Here is a 16,933-nt window from a genome sequence, read left to right on the forward strand (position 1 = left end):
TACACGTGCGTGGGGAGGGGGGGGGGAGAAGGGGGGGGGGTGGTCCTGGGAAATGGGGAGTTCTGGGTGTTGACGGGGTAGGGTGGGTTGATTCATATTTGAGCCTATTTTCGGTACCTAATTGGCCTTTACTGCATGTTTTACGAATTGTGTCCTAACTGCTGGTGATCTCCGAATTGTGGGGTGCCACGATTTTATTGCCTGCTTTGCTCAATAAAAATGGTTGTGAAAAAAAAAATACCAAGCAGGATTTAGAATTAGGACAAGCACTGTGGATCGGTTTATGTGTATTTGTTGGAAATATGTCCAAATAAAGAAGTGTAGCATATATGTAGCATTTATGGACTTACGCTCAGCGTTCGATCTTGTCCCTCGTTCCCTATTATGGGACACTTTAAGGAATATGGGCGTCCCGGAAGAATTGCTGTCTAATCTTATAAAGCTTCACACTGACAACTTTGCAAAAGTAAGATGGGGACGAAATGGCGAACTTACTCAAGCCATACCAGTTAAAAGGGGGGTACGACAAGGGTGCGTGCTGGCACCGACCCTTTTTTCTTTATTTGTAAATGATATCCCCCCCCTATCTGGCACAATGCAATCATGATTCCCCGAAACTATGCAATGAGGCAATTACAGCACTGTTATTTGCGGACGATACCATTTTAATATCACAAACACCTAAAGGTTTACAAAATTTAATAAATCAATTCAATAGTTATTGCGAAATAAAGGGGCTAGAAATCAACTCATCTAAAACTAAGTATATGGCCATCAATCCCCCAAAAACTTTTAAGAAAAATTTGGCCCTAAATAAAATTAAATTAGAGTACGTGGAATTCTTTGACTACCTGGGTAACAGGTTTGACAGTAAAATGTCTTGGATAAAACAACTAGAAAAAAGTAGGCTGACTCTTAAACACAACTCTCTCCCTATTTTAAAAATTCATGGAGGGAGTACCTCAAAAGCTATAACTCCTGCGATTGAAGTGTTTAAAGCTAAAGCACAATCTGCTGCCCTGTATGGGGCCGAGATTTGGGGGCCTTACTCAAACAGAACATTTGACACTGATGAGAATATGTTCTGTAGGCGTCTATTGAGATTACCAGCAAGAACACCTTTAGTTCCTGTTTTTCTAGATATTAACTTAAAACATACAGACCATCTATGTTGGTTGAGGCCATTGCTCTACTGGGTAAGATTATGGTCTACCCCGGAACTCGCGGACTATAGAGCTGGATTAATGGAAATTAGGGAATTGGACACTTTTAATTCGATCAAGTGGCTGAGACATATATCCACATGGCTCACAAAAATAGGTCTCTCGCACTTCTGGAAAAATCCAACCACCTTGCAAAACAACTGTAAAGATCAGGTAAAAACCGCTTATTGGTATTACATGAATAATAATGTATATGAACGTGCCACTGGGTCACTAACACTTAAGTTTTTGCAATTTAAGGACATCCCCATATTCGAACAGTTTATGGATGAAGTCGAACCACCTTTGGCTAAAACCATATACCTTCAATATAGATATGGGGTTTTGCAGATAAATGCAAATACTTGCCGGTGGGGAAACTCCAATTCCAAAGGGAATGACCCATATTGCAAACTGTGTGACTTGAAACAAAACGAAGATGAGGCACATATCCTTTTCTTTTGCCCATTATACAAACCACAACGCATGAAATGGATTAAACCTCTTTGTAAAAATCTGGGCATACGTTCATACAAGGAGGCAGAAAGATTACTTAGATCTTCAACCATCCGGTTGATAACCTTTGGAGTCAGTCGGTACCTCCATAGTGTCTGCTTGATTAGGAAAAAACATGGACTAAAAACATAGATTATAGCATTTTTATAACTGGCATTTTAACTATTTAAATAATGTATATAGTTGCTTTTTTAATACTAGGTCTTGTAAATTAAATATAAACTGGATGAAACCCTGATTGTATGTTTATCATGAATGGTGGAAAAGTAATGTATCCCCACATAAATTGTAAATAATCTGTGATTTTGTCCGGGGACTCGATATATGCACATATTGTACCTTTTAAAGATGTTATTTGTTTAAAAAAAATTATGTTTATGAATGTATTTTTATGTGTTGGCTTTATGGCAAAAATGTCGAATAAAAGCTTTACAACAACAAATCAAAAGATAATATTGTAAAATTATAGAAAACTTTACAGATCACAATGTCAAGACACACAAAAACCCATATTTGGGCATAACATTATACACTATCCAAGCCTAAAGCAATGCACACTATCCATTCATTATTTGTTGCATGCATTTGATCAGTGGGGAAAAAACTAAAGGTAGAAATAGATTTCAGAATGATAAAACAGGATAATAGATGGAAATAAGCAAATTGCCCATGTAATGAAAAATGGCAATGCCATTTTATTGTTTGCCACCTCCGTTGGCTCGGGTGGTAATTGTTACTCCACATTATGAATCAGATATCCTATTAAAATCATATGGAAGTGTGCTAATGTGTTAATATATGTTTTCTCACCGCCCCTATAAGAAAACCAACATCCTTGTAGACCCATATAGAACGAATAGGCCATGTTACATCGCATGGGTTTACAACGCATGCCATTACAACAACCGCATTGTTACATTGCATACAATTAGAACGACTTGCTGTTGGGGGGGGCGCTGGATTTTGGAACAGTATAATTTACTATTCCAACTCCAGTCTGTGCAACAGTAGGGAAAGTGTTGGATTTTAAATCCAACACCTTCTGCCCCCTACAGCAAGTCGCTGTAATGACTTGCGTTGTAATGGTGTGCGATGTAACTACGCAGTCGTTGTAATGACCGCATTGCAATGTCATGCGTTGTAATGGCATTCGCTCTATCGCATGCGTGGTAACAATGTTTACCATATAGAACATGGAAAGAATAAGGTAGAACTTAGACATGTCAACTTTTCTGACAATTTTCATGAAACAAACGTTATGTATTTACAGTTTTGCTCCTTTGGCAGTTCAACAGGAACTTAGCAATAGCATACATTTCTGAAATATAACCAGCCATTCAAGGAATTTCTTGGAGGTGGCTTGCATATATTGTGCCACATTTCTTCACCTATAATATAATAGGAGCAGATTCCCCATTGACAAAGGAAAATCGACTGGAGAGTACAGCTGTGAAGGTGTGCATTCTCACACTTCTCACATTGAAAACTATACAATACATATGATCATTCAAACAGGTAATAGAAAAAGGGGAAGACTTGGAATCCACTCATGTCGTCAACTGAGAATTTGGCAAGAAATTATCAATATTTAATTTAACTATGCTTTTTATGGCCTGGGCATCCATGCATCAAGGAAAACACAACAAAATCATAAATTTATCTTAAAATAAATAAGTCTAGAGAATGAGAAGTGAGGTCACTGTGATGATCCCACAAAGTTCCAGTAGCCAAAACACCCTGCTCAAACCAGATGCCAATAAGTACTGACATGGATATGTTTGTGCCTTGCGTGTTCTACTGGGAAGGGGGCGGGCAAAGATTGACTGCCATATGCAAGTCTTCTAACATATGGCGTTGAAGAAGTCAAAGAAAAACAAAAGCCATCATTTGAATCAGCAATAAGGCAGCTTCTAAAACACAGTGCCTATGCTGGAGTATCTATTCAATCACTGGGCCATAGCCCAAATAGTTATGTTCAAACATGATTTCCCGAAGAGTTAGTAGGAGACCTCCCACATGTGACCACAAATTGAGGTAAGCTTCATTCAAGGAGCCCATGGTGGAAACACAATGTAACGAGTCTTAATCAAGAGCTTAAATCGAGGCTACAGTTATAATATAGGCCACAGAAGTAAGTGTATGTATGTATGTATATGTATAAACACACATACTTACTTTTGTGGCCTATATGATAACTAGAACGTTGATTTAAGTTCTTGATTAAGACTATGCATATATACATCTACTTTAAAACAGAAAAGATCTAGAGGTCCATCAACCTTTAATAACAAGTGAGGTAAGTTAAGAGAAAGAACCTTGAATTGTCATCACTCGTCAAGCAGCACAAAACAGAATATATCTAATAATGTCCTTCGTGTTGTTGTCTTGAAAGTTGATTGCATTAAGGCTTAAGTGTGGACTTTCACAAGAAAAGGTAATCCATGAAGGCCAAATCCACTAAATAAGTATGCAATGGTAAAATAAAAGTAGTCTTAATCTGCAGAGAACATCGACACTTGGCTCAGCAACCCTCCATCCCACCTTCGTGGGAAATGGTCACAAAGGTCCTTTGGAGTAGCACAAGTGAGCAGTGGACACCATCTTCTAATTTAGTCTGCTGTGAATATCCTGCTGGAGATGTCATCCAGTAGCCAGTCCACGCCTATCAGAAGGTTCTCGCCAGTGACTGCACTGCAGCCCTGAATGCACCAGTGATGGCTTTTGATGTTGTCCAGCTCCAAGGCCTGCAAAGGAAAAAGGAAACAGTACACATGTATAACTTCTTGTAAAGTTAAGATATGGGCAGGGTTATCAGTGAATAGATCATGCCTACAATTTGCAAAGGTGACTAGCGCCATATTACAATGCAAGGGGCATCTGATGCCAACTCACTGCGAAAACTCACATTAAGGAGTATTAATCAAGCACAATGTTTACTAATTGGATTATATCTGGTTACTCACCGCTGCCCCATTCAGCAGCATGTGATCTACTAGCTGTGGGTGCTCTCAAGATTGGTGCAACATTATTGGAGGGGAGTGGCCGAAAGGGTGTTGGGTCGTGTGATCTGTGCGTTCCTAAGGTGGGAGATACAACAGAGGTTGGATCTTACGCTGTGTTCGGGAGATGGCAGCTCTACAGTGAGGCAAAGTTTTTCAGGAGTAAGGTTGCTTTACTAACAGCAGAAACTGGTGGTCATAGGACAAACGTTTGAGGTTAATGGTGAACGTACAGTTGTGGGGGCAGGATTAAGTGTGACGCATTAGGTTCTGTTGGACTACCACTTCCCTTCTGTCAGTCTTAGGGTCCCTTGCTTGGTACCTTTCTGCTGAACACATACCTAGCTACCCTTATTTGTCTGCATCCCTCTGATCCTGTGTCTGCGTCTCCTAGCCTCAGTGTTCTTGCTTCTATTGCCCAGAGCACACATTTTGACAGTTCAATGCCAGTGACTATCTTTCTGTGTCTGTTTGTTTTATGATGGTGCCGGAGCCCATGCAGACAGCTATATCATTCTCTGAACAGTATCGGTAAAGGTGGCAGTAAACTGAGGTGTCAGTAAAGCTGCTGGGATAGGTTTTAGTAAAGGCATCAGTGTAGATGTCCGCATACATACAGGTGCTCGCCTATATTAGGACTGGGTGAAAGTTCCGTTACATGGGTGTAATACTGCATTATGTGAAATGCTCAAAATGATGCTAATATGCCATATTGCATAATTATGTGCCATTCACAGCCAAAAATGTAGCAAAGGTCCATAGGAACAACACAAATAATCAGAATGAGTGTGGCAGCATTTTTAATTTTTATTAGCGCAACATGCGTCCTTGTCTCCAAAATCGATGTGAGGAAGCATTTTGCACTAAAATATAGCATATGTAGGTTTTGCTTTTTGCATAATTACCTGTCATTTTTATAATTTCGCATAATTAAGTAGAATCAAATAATGTCATTTTGCACAACTCTAGTATATATGTCCCCAAAGATGAGATTAAACCTCGTAGTGCAGGTGCTGCCGAGATCAAAGTTAACATAGCACATGTTGTCCTGCTGACAGAGTGAGAAAAGTGACAGTAAGAAGCTGAATGAGCAAGCAAGCCTGTAGCTGCTGATGGCAAGAAGTTACCCTGAAGAATGGCTTGCCAGTTGCTCATCTGGGATGTAAGCAGGGCAAGTAACAGAAGTGCTCAGGCTGCAAATGGCTGGCCATGCCCCAGAGGGTTCAACTAAAAAAACAAAAAATGTAGCATTGGAAGGCATACAAATTAGCCAAGAATATGTTATGTTAAAAACGATTTGTCCAGTGGCGGCTGGTGACATTTGAAAGTGGTGAGGTGTAAAATTACTGTCTTACTTCACCGCGGCGAGCGAGCGTGAACAACTTAAGGAGGAACAAAAGTGAGAGAGAGAGAGACAGGAAGAGAGGGAGAGAGAGATCTAAAACGAAAGTGAGATAGATAGAGAGAGAGAGGAAGCGAGGGAGGGAGAAAACGAGAACAGAGAAAGGGAGAAATGAGGAAAGATGGGAAAGGGAAGAGTGAGAGATGGATGGAAAATGGAGAGGGGGTGGAGGCGGAGATAAAGATGGAGAAATATAGAGTGGGCCAGGTGAAGAGAGAGGGAGAAGCTTATGAAGAAAAAGAGAGACAAACAGGAGCGAGAGAGAGATAGAAGAGAGAGCAAGAGATGGAGAGAGACGAGAAAGAGTGACAAAGGCAAATATGGAGAAGGAGAAAAGGAGAGGAGCACATAATGAGAAAGAGAGAACCAGATAAAGGTGTGAAAGGGAGGTAGAAAGGGAAGAGATGAGAGTGGAACGGGGAATCTGAGAGAAAATGTGAGAGAGAGCAAGAGGCCGAGAAATGGGGAGGGACCGAGAGCGCGAACAAGAGGAGATGAGGAGCGAGAGAGACAGAATGAGGGGTAGAGGAGGCAAGAATGGAAGAGAAACAGAACGAGGTCAAAGGAATCAGTGAGAATATAAAACAGGGTGCTGCACCCATCACCGATTTTATAACATCATTCCGAAGTCATGTTTTATCAAATGATGATTTCTAAAGCTTAAGGCAATTCTTTTCAAAAGTCATAGGGCTGGTGAAGTGCAAAATTGTAACTGAGCCTTTTATCACTGTTGTCCTGGGGCCTTACCCTGCCACTGTGCCCAAAACAAAGCGCCAAATAACACCAAAAGCACTCAACCCTCAGGGGGCAAAGGTGAGCAGCCCAAAACTCACTCAGGGAGGGCTGTGGCCGGTTACAGCTGTATCCGCAAGATTTTTCAGTTCATCTGAAATGAAAAGTGCATTGATAGCCCTAATTTTTAATCTATTCCAGTGGACGTGCACAATTAGGCAGATACAAATCACTCATAAACTTAGTTAAAGTACATTTTGTTAGTTGCTGCTATGTTATTTCCCATGATTATTCCCACCACCATCGCCAAGTAATGTAGCTGCCCTGGGTGCCAGCCTTTCAAAACTTAAACAATTTAATACCATGCCACTGCAAACTTTGAAGTAGAAGCAAATTGCATATGTGTAAGTAGTAGAGTTTCGCCATAAGAATGCTTACTAGGTAGATTAACTTTATTTTAGCCAATGAGACAGAAATCTATAGGCTCTGAAAAAATTGAAGATAAACCCACTCCCAGCCCATTGGCATCCTGAGGTTTCTTGCAGAAGGAGAGAAAAAACAACTGACTTAGGGGGACTTGATTTAGTTTTCAGGCACGTAAATAACATTCCTGTAAACATTGTAAAAACATCTAGACATTTGTTCAACTGAACACACTCTAGGACGCTGAATCCATCACACTGAGATTCTGTCACGATAAGGAAGACCCTCCGGCGATTCCAATACAAGAACTTCACGAAGTGTAAACACACATTACTTCTGCAGTAGTTATTTTTGAAAACATTATGGCAGGATTAAAATAATGGATCTGGTGGCAGAGTAGATAACTTCAAAATGTTAATGTGTTCCTTTCAGTCACCACAAATGTGAAGAGAGTCACGGCCGGCATGAATCCGAGGGGTGTATTTAATTACATTAAATACAAACAAATAAACTTACCAGGATGAGGAATCTCCTCTGCCGGTCCCGCCGCGCATCCCGTCTCCGAGTCCTCTCATGGCAAGTGGCAAATCATGAGACTGGATGTGACTCAAGGGCAGCTACTCAACTGTATCCTGCCTGTTGACAGGGCATGGGGCGGCCATACGTCACCGCCCGTGCAGGATCCTATCTTCAGGCTCCTGTACTACATTAGGCATGCGCAGCATGCCTAATGTAATGTCAATGGAGCGGGTGGGGGGGCTGAAATTAAAAGCGCCCCTTGCAGATGCGCAGTCGGAGTCTGCTGGACTCCTGCTGCTCTCGCCTGGTGCACGTTTGTAGTTGAATGACGACTGACTGTGCTCATGCGCAGTTGAATCTGTGAAGGAGCTGCCAGCACAGGAAGGAAATGTAAACAGACGAATTTCGTCTGCCGTCTGTTTACATTTCCTGCTGTCCGTGGGCAGTTTTGCTTATTGAATCTGCCTAGTAGGGCGCTGCCCCGACGCCCCTATGGACCAGCCGCCCCTGCGCACAGCTACTCTGCAGAGTGTCCCGTCGCTAAGACAGACAGATACAGAGGTCAAGGGTGAAAAATGGGGGCATCAGGCCCCGAGTGCCAGATCATTATCCCGCTTGTTGAAACAGCCAAGTTTTTAAGTTGTTTCCTGAAAGCCAATAAATTTGTGGCCTGCCTGAGCTGGAGTGGAAGCTTGTTCCAGGATCTAGCCACTAGCACCTGAAACGAGCGACCGCCGCAGCAGGCTTTAAAACATCTTTGAATAACTATTAGGTGATGGTGAGCTGACCTGAGGGATCTACCAGGTACATAGTAAGAGACTCTTCTATGGCTGTACTGTGCTCCCATGCCATGCAGAGCTTTAAAAGCCAGGACCAGAGCTTTGAAAAGTATTCTGCACCGGACAGGCAGCCAGTGCAGATTTTTCAGATGAAGGGAAATCCGGTCTCTGGGACCGAGGTTCAGTACTGCCCTAGCTGCCGCGTTCTGCACAATACCTTAACAACAGCACTGGAATGTTATGAATCTTACTTTCAGAACATGGAGACTCCGTTTAGCACAAGGGAAGTGCTGCCTTACACTGCTGGTCCCCCCACAGTACCGAGAACCACATAGTTTCAGCCCACAGAACCTCAGCATGCTCTGTTGGTTGAAACCCGTGACTTGACAGCCTGTCCGCCACTCGGTCACTAGTAACTGTAAATTTGCCATACTTCAGTGCCCCCTACACTTCTGCCATTTTGGTGATAGTGCTTCCCCTCCTCTCCAATGCTGCTGCTGTTCATTGCTCATCCATATGCACCACTGACAAAAAAATTCCACTGAGGACTCCATCCTCCCACACACTCCATCTACTTCTATTCATTAATCTATGTCCAATCTCCAAGTCCACCTATCTGGCCGCCATTCGTCATTCATTTATAATTCAGCATTCCTAGATTTATCTTCCTCCAGTCCACATCTGCAGGAAATTGACAATACTTCATGTGACTTATTGATGAACTGTCCAGACCGGATAAAATATAACGATGGAGGGCAGTCTACACAGATTCATCCGGAAGCATTGGCACAATACCAGGCATGAGCCCTTTAAAAATTAAACTACAAAATGCAGATGCAGCCTCCAAACTGAGCCACTACTGGCCACAGGTGGCTGTCAAATGTAGCCGCAACTCTCCAGGTGTGAAAACAAGATATAGATACATAATTTCAAAGAAATCTTTCCGAATAGGTCAAAGAACTCCAGATAACATATTTCTGGTAATAACATTCCTATATTTTCTGCTCGTTTATAAACTCTCACAAGTTACTACTTGTGTAACTATATATCTGTAAGAGACATTAGTTAGTGATAGATTCCTTACCTTAGAATATCCCCAGGCGTCAGACTGGATCCGGAAACTTTTGCGTAGCAGTACCCTTGCGCGCCGGTAGGCGTCGTCTGCGTCTCCGCGTCCGTCGTCGGCGTCGTGGGCGCCGTGATGACGTCGTCGGAGTACTTAGACGCCGCCACCGCGTTCTGACATCCGTTCTTAGACACAGCTTTTCCGCTCCAGAAGCGCAGAGCCATGCCAAAAACCACCACTGGTGCCATGAAACTAGGGCACTGAAAGGGGATGACCTTAACCCTAGATATCGGTTCGCAGAACGGGGAGGATGGGTGGGTCGGTAAGGAATCTATCACTAACTAATGTCTCTTACAGATATATCGTTACACAAGTAGTAACTTGTGCATCTGAAAGAGACACGTTAGTGATAGATTCCTTACCTTAGAATAGATACCCCAGCAATACCATCCCCGTGGTGGTGGGTCTGCGAACCAATAATCACACCAGAAAGACCTGGAGGACGGAACGGCCAAAGTAGCCGTCCCTCCGGACTTGACTGTCCAGGCAATAATGTCTTGCAGACGTGTGCAGCGAGGCCCACGTAGCCGCCTGGCAAATGTCCTGCAAGGGCACACCTCGGCCCAAGGCAGTTGTAGTGGCCGTGGCTCGAGTGGAATGAGCCCTCAGCCCAACAGGGAGTTCCTTCTTAGCCAAGGAGTAACACGTCTGGATGCACAAGATAATCCACTGGGAGATGGTCCGCTTGTGCACAGCTTTCCCTTTCTTAGCTCCCGCGTATCCAACAAAGAGTTGATCATCCACCCGGAACTGTGTGTTCGATTCAGATAAAATGAGAGCGCACATTTTGGGTCCAGACGGCGGAGCCTCTCCTCCTCTCTCTCGAGGGGTGCGGAGGCGGAAAGAAGGTGGGCAACGTGATGGATTGCCCAATGTGGAAGGCCGTGACTACCTTGGGTAGGAAGGAGGGCCTTGTCCGTAACACAACTTTGTCCGGATGGACTGAAAGGAAAGGAGGCTTACAAGATAGAGCCTGGAGCTTACTCACTCTCCTGGCAGAGGTGATGGCTACCAGGAAGGCAGTCTTCAAAGAAAGAAGGCGAAGAGGACAGTTGTGCAGTGGCTCAAAGGGAGCGCACATCAGAAACGTAAGAACCAGGTTCAAGTCCCACTGAGGCATCACGAAGGGAATAGGAGGAAACGTATGAGTGATGCCCTTCAGGAATCGATTAACGATAGGGGACTTGAACAAAGAAGGTTGGTCAGGCAGCCTCAGAAAGGCTGAAAGAGCTGAAAGATCGCCCTTGACAGTGCCCAGAGCAGAGCCCTGCTGGGCAAGAGAGAGAAGAAAGAGGAGAACCTCAGAAAGAGGGGCATTGAGGGGATCCACAGCCTTTGCTGTGCACCATGCCACAAATCTGTTCCACCTGCAGGTGTATACCGACTTTGTAGAGGGACGCCTGGCTGCCAGAATGATGTTACAGACTTCAGGAGGCAAGTCAAATGGCCTCAACTGTCGCCGCTCAATCTCCAAGCATGGAGGTGGAGACCGGACAGGTTCGGGTGGAGGACCGTCCCCTGCTGCTGCGATAGAAGGTCCTGAAGAGGCAGACTAACCGGGGGATCGATTGACATACTGAGTAGCTCGGGATACCAGTACCTTCGTGCCCAGTCCGGAGCCACAAGCACGACTTGTGCCCGGTCGCGCTTGATCTTCTTCAGCACTCTGGGCAGAAGTGGTATAGGCGGAAAGGCGTACAACAGACCGCAGCTCCACTCGCGACGAAAAGCGTCTCCGAGCGAGTGCCGCCTTGGAAATTCCAACGCGCAGAACTGATGACATTGCGCGTTCTCTTCGGTGGCGAATAGATCTAACCAAGGCTCTCCCCACTGCTGAAAGAGGCCTTGCGCCACGTCCGAGTTCAGACGCCATTCGTGATCCATCGAGCGGCTGAGTTCGTCCGCCCTGGCGTTCAGAGAACCTGCCAGGTGTTGAACCATCAGAGTCAAGTCCTGAGGTTCCAGCCATTGCCAGAGGCGCAGAGCCTCCTGGCAGAGGGTCCACGACCCCGCCCTGTTTGTTGCAGTACCACATGGCGGTGGTGTTGTCCGTGAACACCTGCACTACACTCCCTCGGACAGACGGGAGGAATGCCTTCAGTGCTAGACGAATCGCCCGCAGCTCCAAAAGGTTGATATGGAGCCGGGACTCCGCCGGAGACCAGAGGCCTCTGATCTCCGCCTCTCCCAAGTGGCCTCCCCAGCCCTGGAGGGACGCGTCCGTCACAACTACGTGCTCCGGTTGGGGAAGGGAGAGGGATCTGCCGTTGACCCAATCGTGGTCCGTGAGCCACCACTGCAACTGTCTCGCAGTGCCCTCCGAGATCAGGACATGGTCAGACAGGTTGCCCTGATGCTGGGCCCACTGAAACTTCAGGTCCCACTGCAGAGCCCGCATCAGCCACCGAGCGTGACGCACCAGAAGGATGCAGGAGGCCATCAGCCCCAGAAGCCGCAGGGTCAACCTGACCGAAACTCGGGATAAAGGCCGGAAGACCGGAATCAGAGCCTGTATATCCCGAACCCGCTGTTCGGGCGGGTAAACCCGAAACTGCGCCGAGTCGAGAACCGCTCTGATGAAAAGGAGCTTCTGAGAGGGGCACAGGTGTGACTTCGGCACATTGATGGAAAATCCCAGCTGGTGCAGGAGATCCGCCGTAGTCTGGAGGTGGCTGACGACTGTCTGGGGCGAACCCGCCTTCAACAACCAGTCGTCGAGGTAGGGAAAGACTGAGACCCCCAACCTGCGCAGATGAGCTGCGACCACCGCCATCACCTTCGTGAACACCCGTGGGGCGCTGGTAAGGCCGAAGGGGAGCACGGTAAACTGAAAGTGCTCGTGGCCTACCGTGAACCGCAGGTAACGCCGGTGGGCCGGCAGGACGAGGATGTGGAAATACGCGTCCTGCAAGTCCAACAATACCATCCAGTCTCCTGGGTCTAGGGCAGCTAAGACCTGAGCCAGAGTCAGCATTTTGAACTTCTCCTTCGGGAGGAAGCCGTTGACGTTCCTCAGATCCAAGATAGGGCGTAGGCCCCCTTTGCCCTTCTTGGGTACCAGAAAGTAGTGGGAGTAGCAACCACGTCCTACTTCTGGCCCAGGAACGCGCTCGATGGCCCCCTTGGCCAGGAGGGCCGAAACTTCCTCCTGCAGGAGTCGCAAGTGATCTCCCGATACGCGGTGGTGTTGCGGTGGCATGGCTTGAGGAGTCGTCTCGAAGGGGAGGGAGTAGCCCCTCCGGACGATCTGCAGCACCCACCTGTCCGAAGTGACAGTGCGCCAGTGAGAGTGGTGATGGCGAACCCTGCCTCCCACTGGCGTCACATGGGCCGAAAAGCACGGACTAGGAGGGTTTAGAGGTGGATGCCGCGGGGGCAGGTGTGGACTGACTTCGCCTGGTTCCCCGACCGCCTCCGCGGCGGTTTCCACGTCTGCCGCCGCGCTGGACGACAGTTTGCGGCGAGTGGCTGGCGGCACGTGTGGGGGCGCCCCTTCCCTGGCCACGAAAGGAGCGAAAGGCACCCGTTTGCTGGCGCGGGGCCGAGAGGCCCAAGGACTTGGCAGTAGCCCTGGAGTCCTTAAAGCGCTCAAGCGCGTGGTCTGCCTTGTCGCTAAAGAGGTGACGGCCATTGAACGGCATGTCCATAAGAGTGTTCTGGACATCTGCCGAAAAATTGGCGGATCTCAGCCATGCGTGGTGTCTTACCGCCACTGTCGTAGCCATCGCTCTGCCCAGCGAGTCGGTAGTATCCAGCCCACACCTGATGGAATACTTGGCTGCGTCCCGGCCCTCCACAAGGGCTTGGCCGAGTTTGGCGCGTATCTCCAACGGGCACTCTGGCAGCACTTCCGCCACCGTCTCCCACAGAGAGTGGGTGTAGCGGCCCAAGAGGCAAGCGGTGTTGGAAGACCGCAGTCCCAAACTAAGGGATGAGAATATCTTCTTTCCATAATTCTCGTACCTCTTGGATTCCCTGTCCGGCGGGGCCGTCGGGAATGCGGTCTGGGAATTAGAGGCCTGGATGACCAGACTCTCGGGGGTGGGGTGGGAGGACAGGAAACATGGGTTGCCCGGAGCCGGGCGGTGGCGTCTGGCCCGTTCCTATCTACGGGCGAACCCGTAGCGGGCCTGGACCAAGTGCCCAAAAGAACGTCGGTCAAGGCCTCATTAAACGGCAGCAGAGGCTCCATTGAACATGACTGCGGCTTAAGGACCTCTGTGAGGAGGTTAGTCCTCACGGCCGCGACGGGGAGCTCAAGGCCCAAGGCCTTGGCAGCCCTCGTCAACACCACACCATAGGTAGCCCCCTCCTCCGAAGCCACGGTAGGAGGAGAGACAAATCCAGTGTCTGGAGAGGTGTCCAGGCCACTGGCCTCCCCAAGGTCTCCTGCCCAGTCCATATTAGACTGACACTCCTTGGTCAGAGGGTCCTCAGACCCCTCCCAATCCTCCTCATCACCCATCTCCTGAGATTCAGGGTTGTAATTGTATGAGGTCTGTTCATAGAAGTAAAAATCTCCAAACAGCGTCGGGTGCGGCACCGATAGGCGCCGTCCCGACATCGGAACCGAAGCAAAGGAGGTATCGGGGACGGCGCTGCCCGAGGACGGCGCCGGAGGTGACACCACACGGACCAACGCCGGGGGGGTCGTAAGGTCCACCGGTGACGAGCCAGAGCCCGAGGAAGGCCCAGCGGCGCCGGGCCCGAAGGCGCCGGCGGTTGCCGCTGTTCCCTGCGGCGCCGGGCCGGGGGGCACCGGCGGTGTCGGGATCGTGGGGCCCTGCGGCGCCGTGCCCGAAGGCGCCGGCGGTGTCGGGCCGAAGCACCCAATGGCGTCGGGGTCGAAGCCCCCGACCCACTAGGGCCCCCAGACGGGTCCGCTGGGCCCGGAGGCGCCGCGGAGCCCGTCAGAGGAGAAAGGGACCTCATGGCCATGAGGAAACGCTCAATCTCCTCCGGCGTCGCGTTCAGCCCAGGGACCGGAGGGTATGGGGCCGGACGCGACGCCAGCGACTCCCGAGGAGCCGCGTGGGCGGTGTCACCTTAACCCCCGGCCGCGTCGGGGGGAGTCAGAAGAGCGATGATGCCTCTTCGACTTCTTGTGCTTCTTACCCGACGACTTGGACCCGGAGGAGTGGTGCCGACTCCCGGAGCTGTGACGGCTTCGTCCCCGCGACCTGTCCCTCGACCTCCCGTGGGACCGGGACCTCACGCGGCGCGGGGCCGACTTCCGGAGTTCGAGCCGCCCGCGGGACCGCTCCCGACTGGCTTTCCTCGAAAGGGCCCGACAGTCTGGGCAGGCCTCGTTGTCGTGGTCGACGCCCAAACACGTCAGGCACTGGCGGTGAGGATCCGTGACCGACATGGTGCGGTCGCAATCTTCACAATGCTTGAAGCCGGGCATCCCTACGGCACCGTCGAGTCGCTAGACTTCGAAAAGGATCAAAAAGATCACCAAAAAGTCAGTCAAAAATTGACTGGGGTTACTGCTTTTTCCAGATCTGCGCTGGCTGGCGTGGAAAAAAGAACTGACGTCAGCACGCGGAGGCGGCGTCTAAGTACTCCGACGACGCCATCACGGCGCCCACGACGGACGCGGAGCCGCAGACGACGCCTACCGACGCGCAAGGGTACTGCTACGCAAAAGATTCCGTATCCAGTCTGAACGCCTGGGGATATTCTAAGGTAAGGAATCTATCACTAACGTGCCTCTTTCAGATATTCACTTTATCCTCACTCCCGGTCATACTTTTCGCCCATTCGGAGGTCATCCAGTATGAGAATTCGAGGTGCACCATGCCAAGAAAGTCTGCACAGCTGCTACCTTCCTTTGTAAGAGATGAATGGTTGCACTATTGCTGCCGTCATCTATGCGGTCGTCATCTATGCTGTACCTGTTGTATAACTGTAGCTTATACTGTTGTTACCCAGGTTTGCTAGCTAGGTATAACAACTTTCCAGAACAGAAGAGCCACAACAATTGGTCTTGTTAATGCTTGGCACATTGCAGCTTGCTAGCTAAGAAGCTTATGGCACATATCTGTTTTCTTTTTTTACTGCAGTGGCTAAAGAGCTAACAGAATGTTTGGTAAGAATTACTTTAGTTTTAACTAACAATGTTAATGTTATAGGATTTATAGAGCGCATATCGGCCCAAAGGCTTTCCAGCGCTAAAGATCAGAATATGGTGCGAAAGCCAGAGATGAGTTTAGTGTCACTAATGGAAGAAAATGGTCATGAGCTTTTTACTGAAGATTGCTTCTGCTTCCAGAAACCTAAGTTCCCGTGGAATGGAGTTGCAGGTTGGGTGCCAGATATCCAAAGGATCTGCTGCCCCATCTGGCTCTTGATTCTAATCGTTTTTAGTAACCGTTCAGTGCCAGATCTAGGGCATTTATTAGAAACATATAGACTCACCAAGTGTCTAATTTTATGGGGGCTCTTGTGTATAGCTTTGTGTGTCAAGCAAAGAGACTTGAAATTGACTCTAGCCTCTATCAGAAGCCAGTGTAGTGCTCTTAGATGTTTTCACGACATTTTAGTGCCCCCACATACAGGGAGTTTCCAAAGTCGAGGCGTGATGTGACTAGTGCATGGATTACGGACTTTAACTGTATAGGAATAAGCTCCAGAGTCTTACAAAGCATTCAGAGTAACCCAAAACATGTGCCTGCAAGTTTCTTTGCTTGGGTCTCCATTGTTAGTTCCCTGTAGAGCCAGAAGCCAAGATCTTGGACAATAGCGCTCAGGTCCGGTGACACGCCTAGACAGTTAGGCCAGCTAATCAAAGGCCTAGTGACAACATTATTGTCAAGGACCATTAGCTCAGTTTTGTCCCCCGTTTAATTTCAGGCAGCTGCTAGTCATCCATTCCACAACCTTTTCCATTCATGGTGCTAAAAGATCGGATTCGCCTGTGGTTCTGGAGTCAAGTGAGATCACCAACTGTGTGTCATCTGCATACAATATCAGAGATACCAAACCCCTGGACTATTTCAGCCAACTGCCCCATACAGATGTTAAATAATGTGGGGCTAAGTGAGGAGCCCTGTGGCACCCCGCAAGTGTGGCAATGTTTTTGAGAAAACAAAGAGGATGGACATCGGTTAATTAATATAGTATATTTTGAGTGTACTCTGCTTCATCCTGATCACCCATATTTCTCAAATTAAGAGCTAAAAGCTGGTGTGAGTTTCCAGAGTTGTTTGGTGTCTTAGAACACTTTGGTTCTA

General features: G+C 48.0%; 1 protein-coding gene across 2 annotated transcripts in view; it reads right to left on the minus strand.

Moving 5' to 3' along the window:
• Positions 1-644: 644 nt before the first annotated feature.
• The window catches only part of ARL2 (ARF like GTPase 2), a 104,731-nt gene continuing 88,442 nt past the window's right edge, over positions 645-16,933 (minus strand). Inside the window, exons 5-6 of one of the 2 annotated variants that reach the window (XR_015299970.1) lie at positions 3,360-4,462; positions 645-2,674 (exon numbers count right to left, since the gene is read on the minus strand). Coding sequence is in view for 1 of the 2 variants with exons in the window: in XM_086938154.1 (XP_086794280.1) it covers positions 4,328-4,462 (135 nt within the window). In the remaining variant the exon portion in view is untranslated. Of the gene's footprint in view, positions 4,463-16,933 lie in introns of both variants that reach the window. The other variant, XM_086938154.1, reaches the window with a different exon arrangement.

Source organism: Lissotriton vulgaris, chromosome 9 (assembly GCF_964263255.1).
Source record: "Lissotriton vulgaris chromosome 9, aLisVul1.2, whole genome shotgun sequence".
Lineage (NCBI taxonomy): Eukaryota > Metazoa > Chordata > Amphibia > Caudata > Salamandridae > Lissotriton > Lissotriton vulgaris.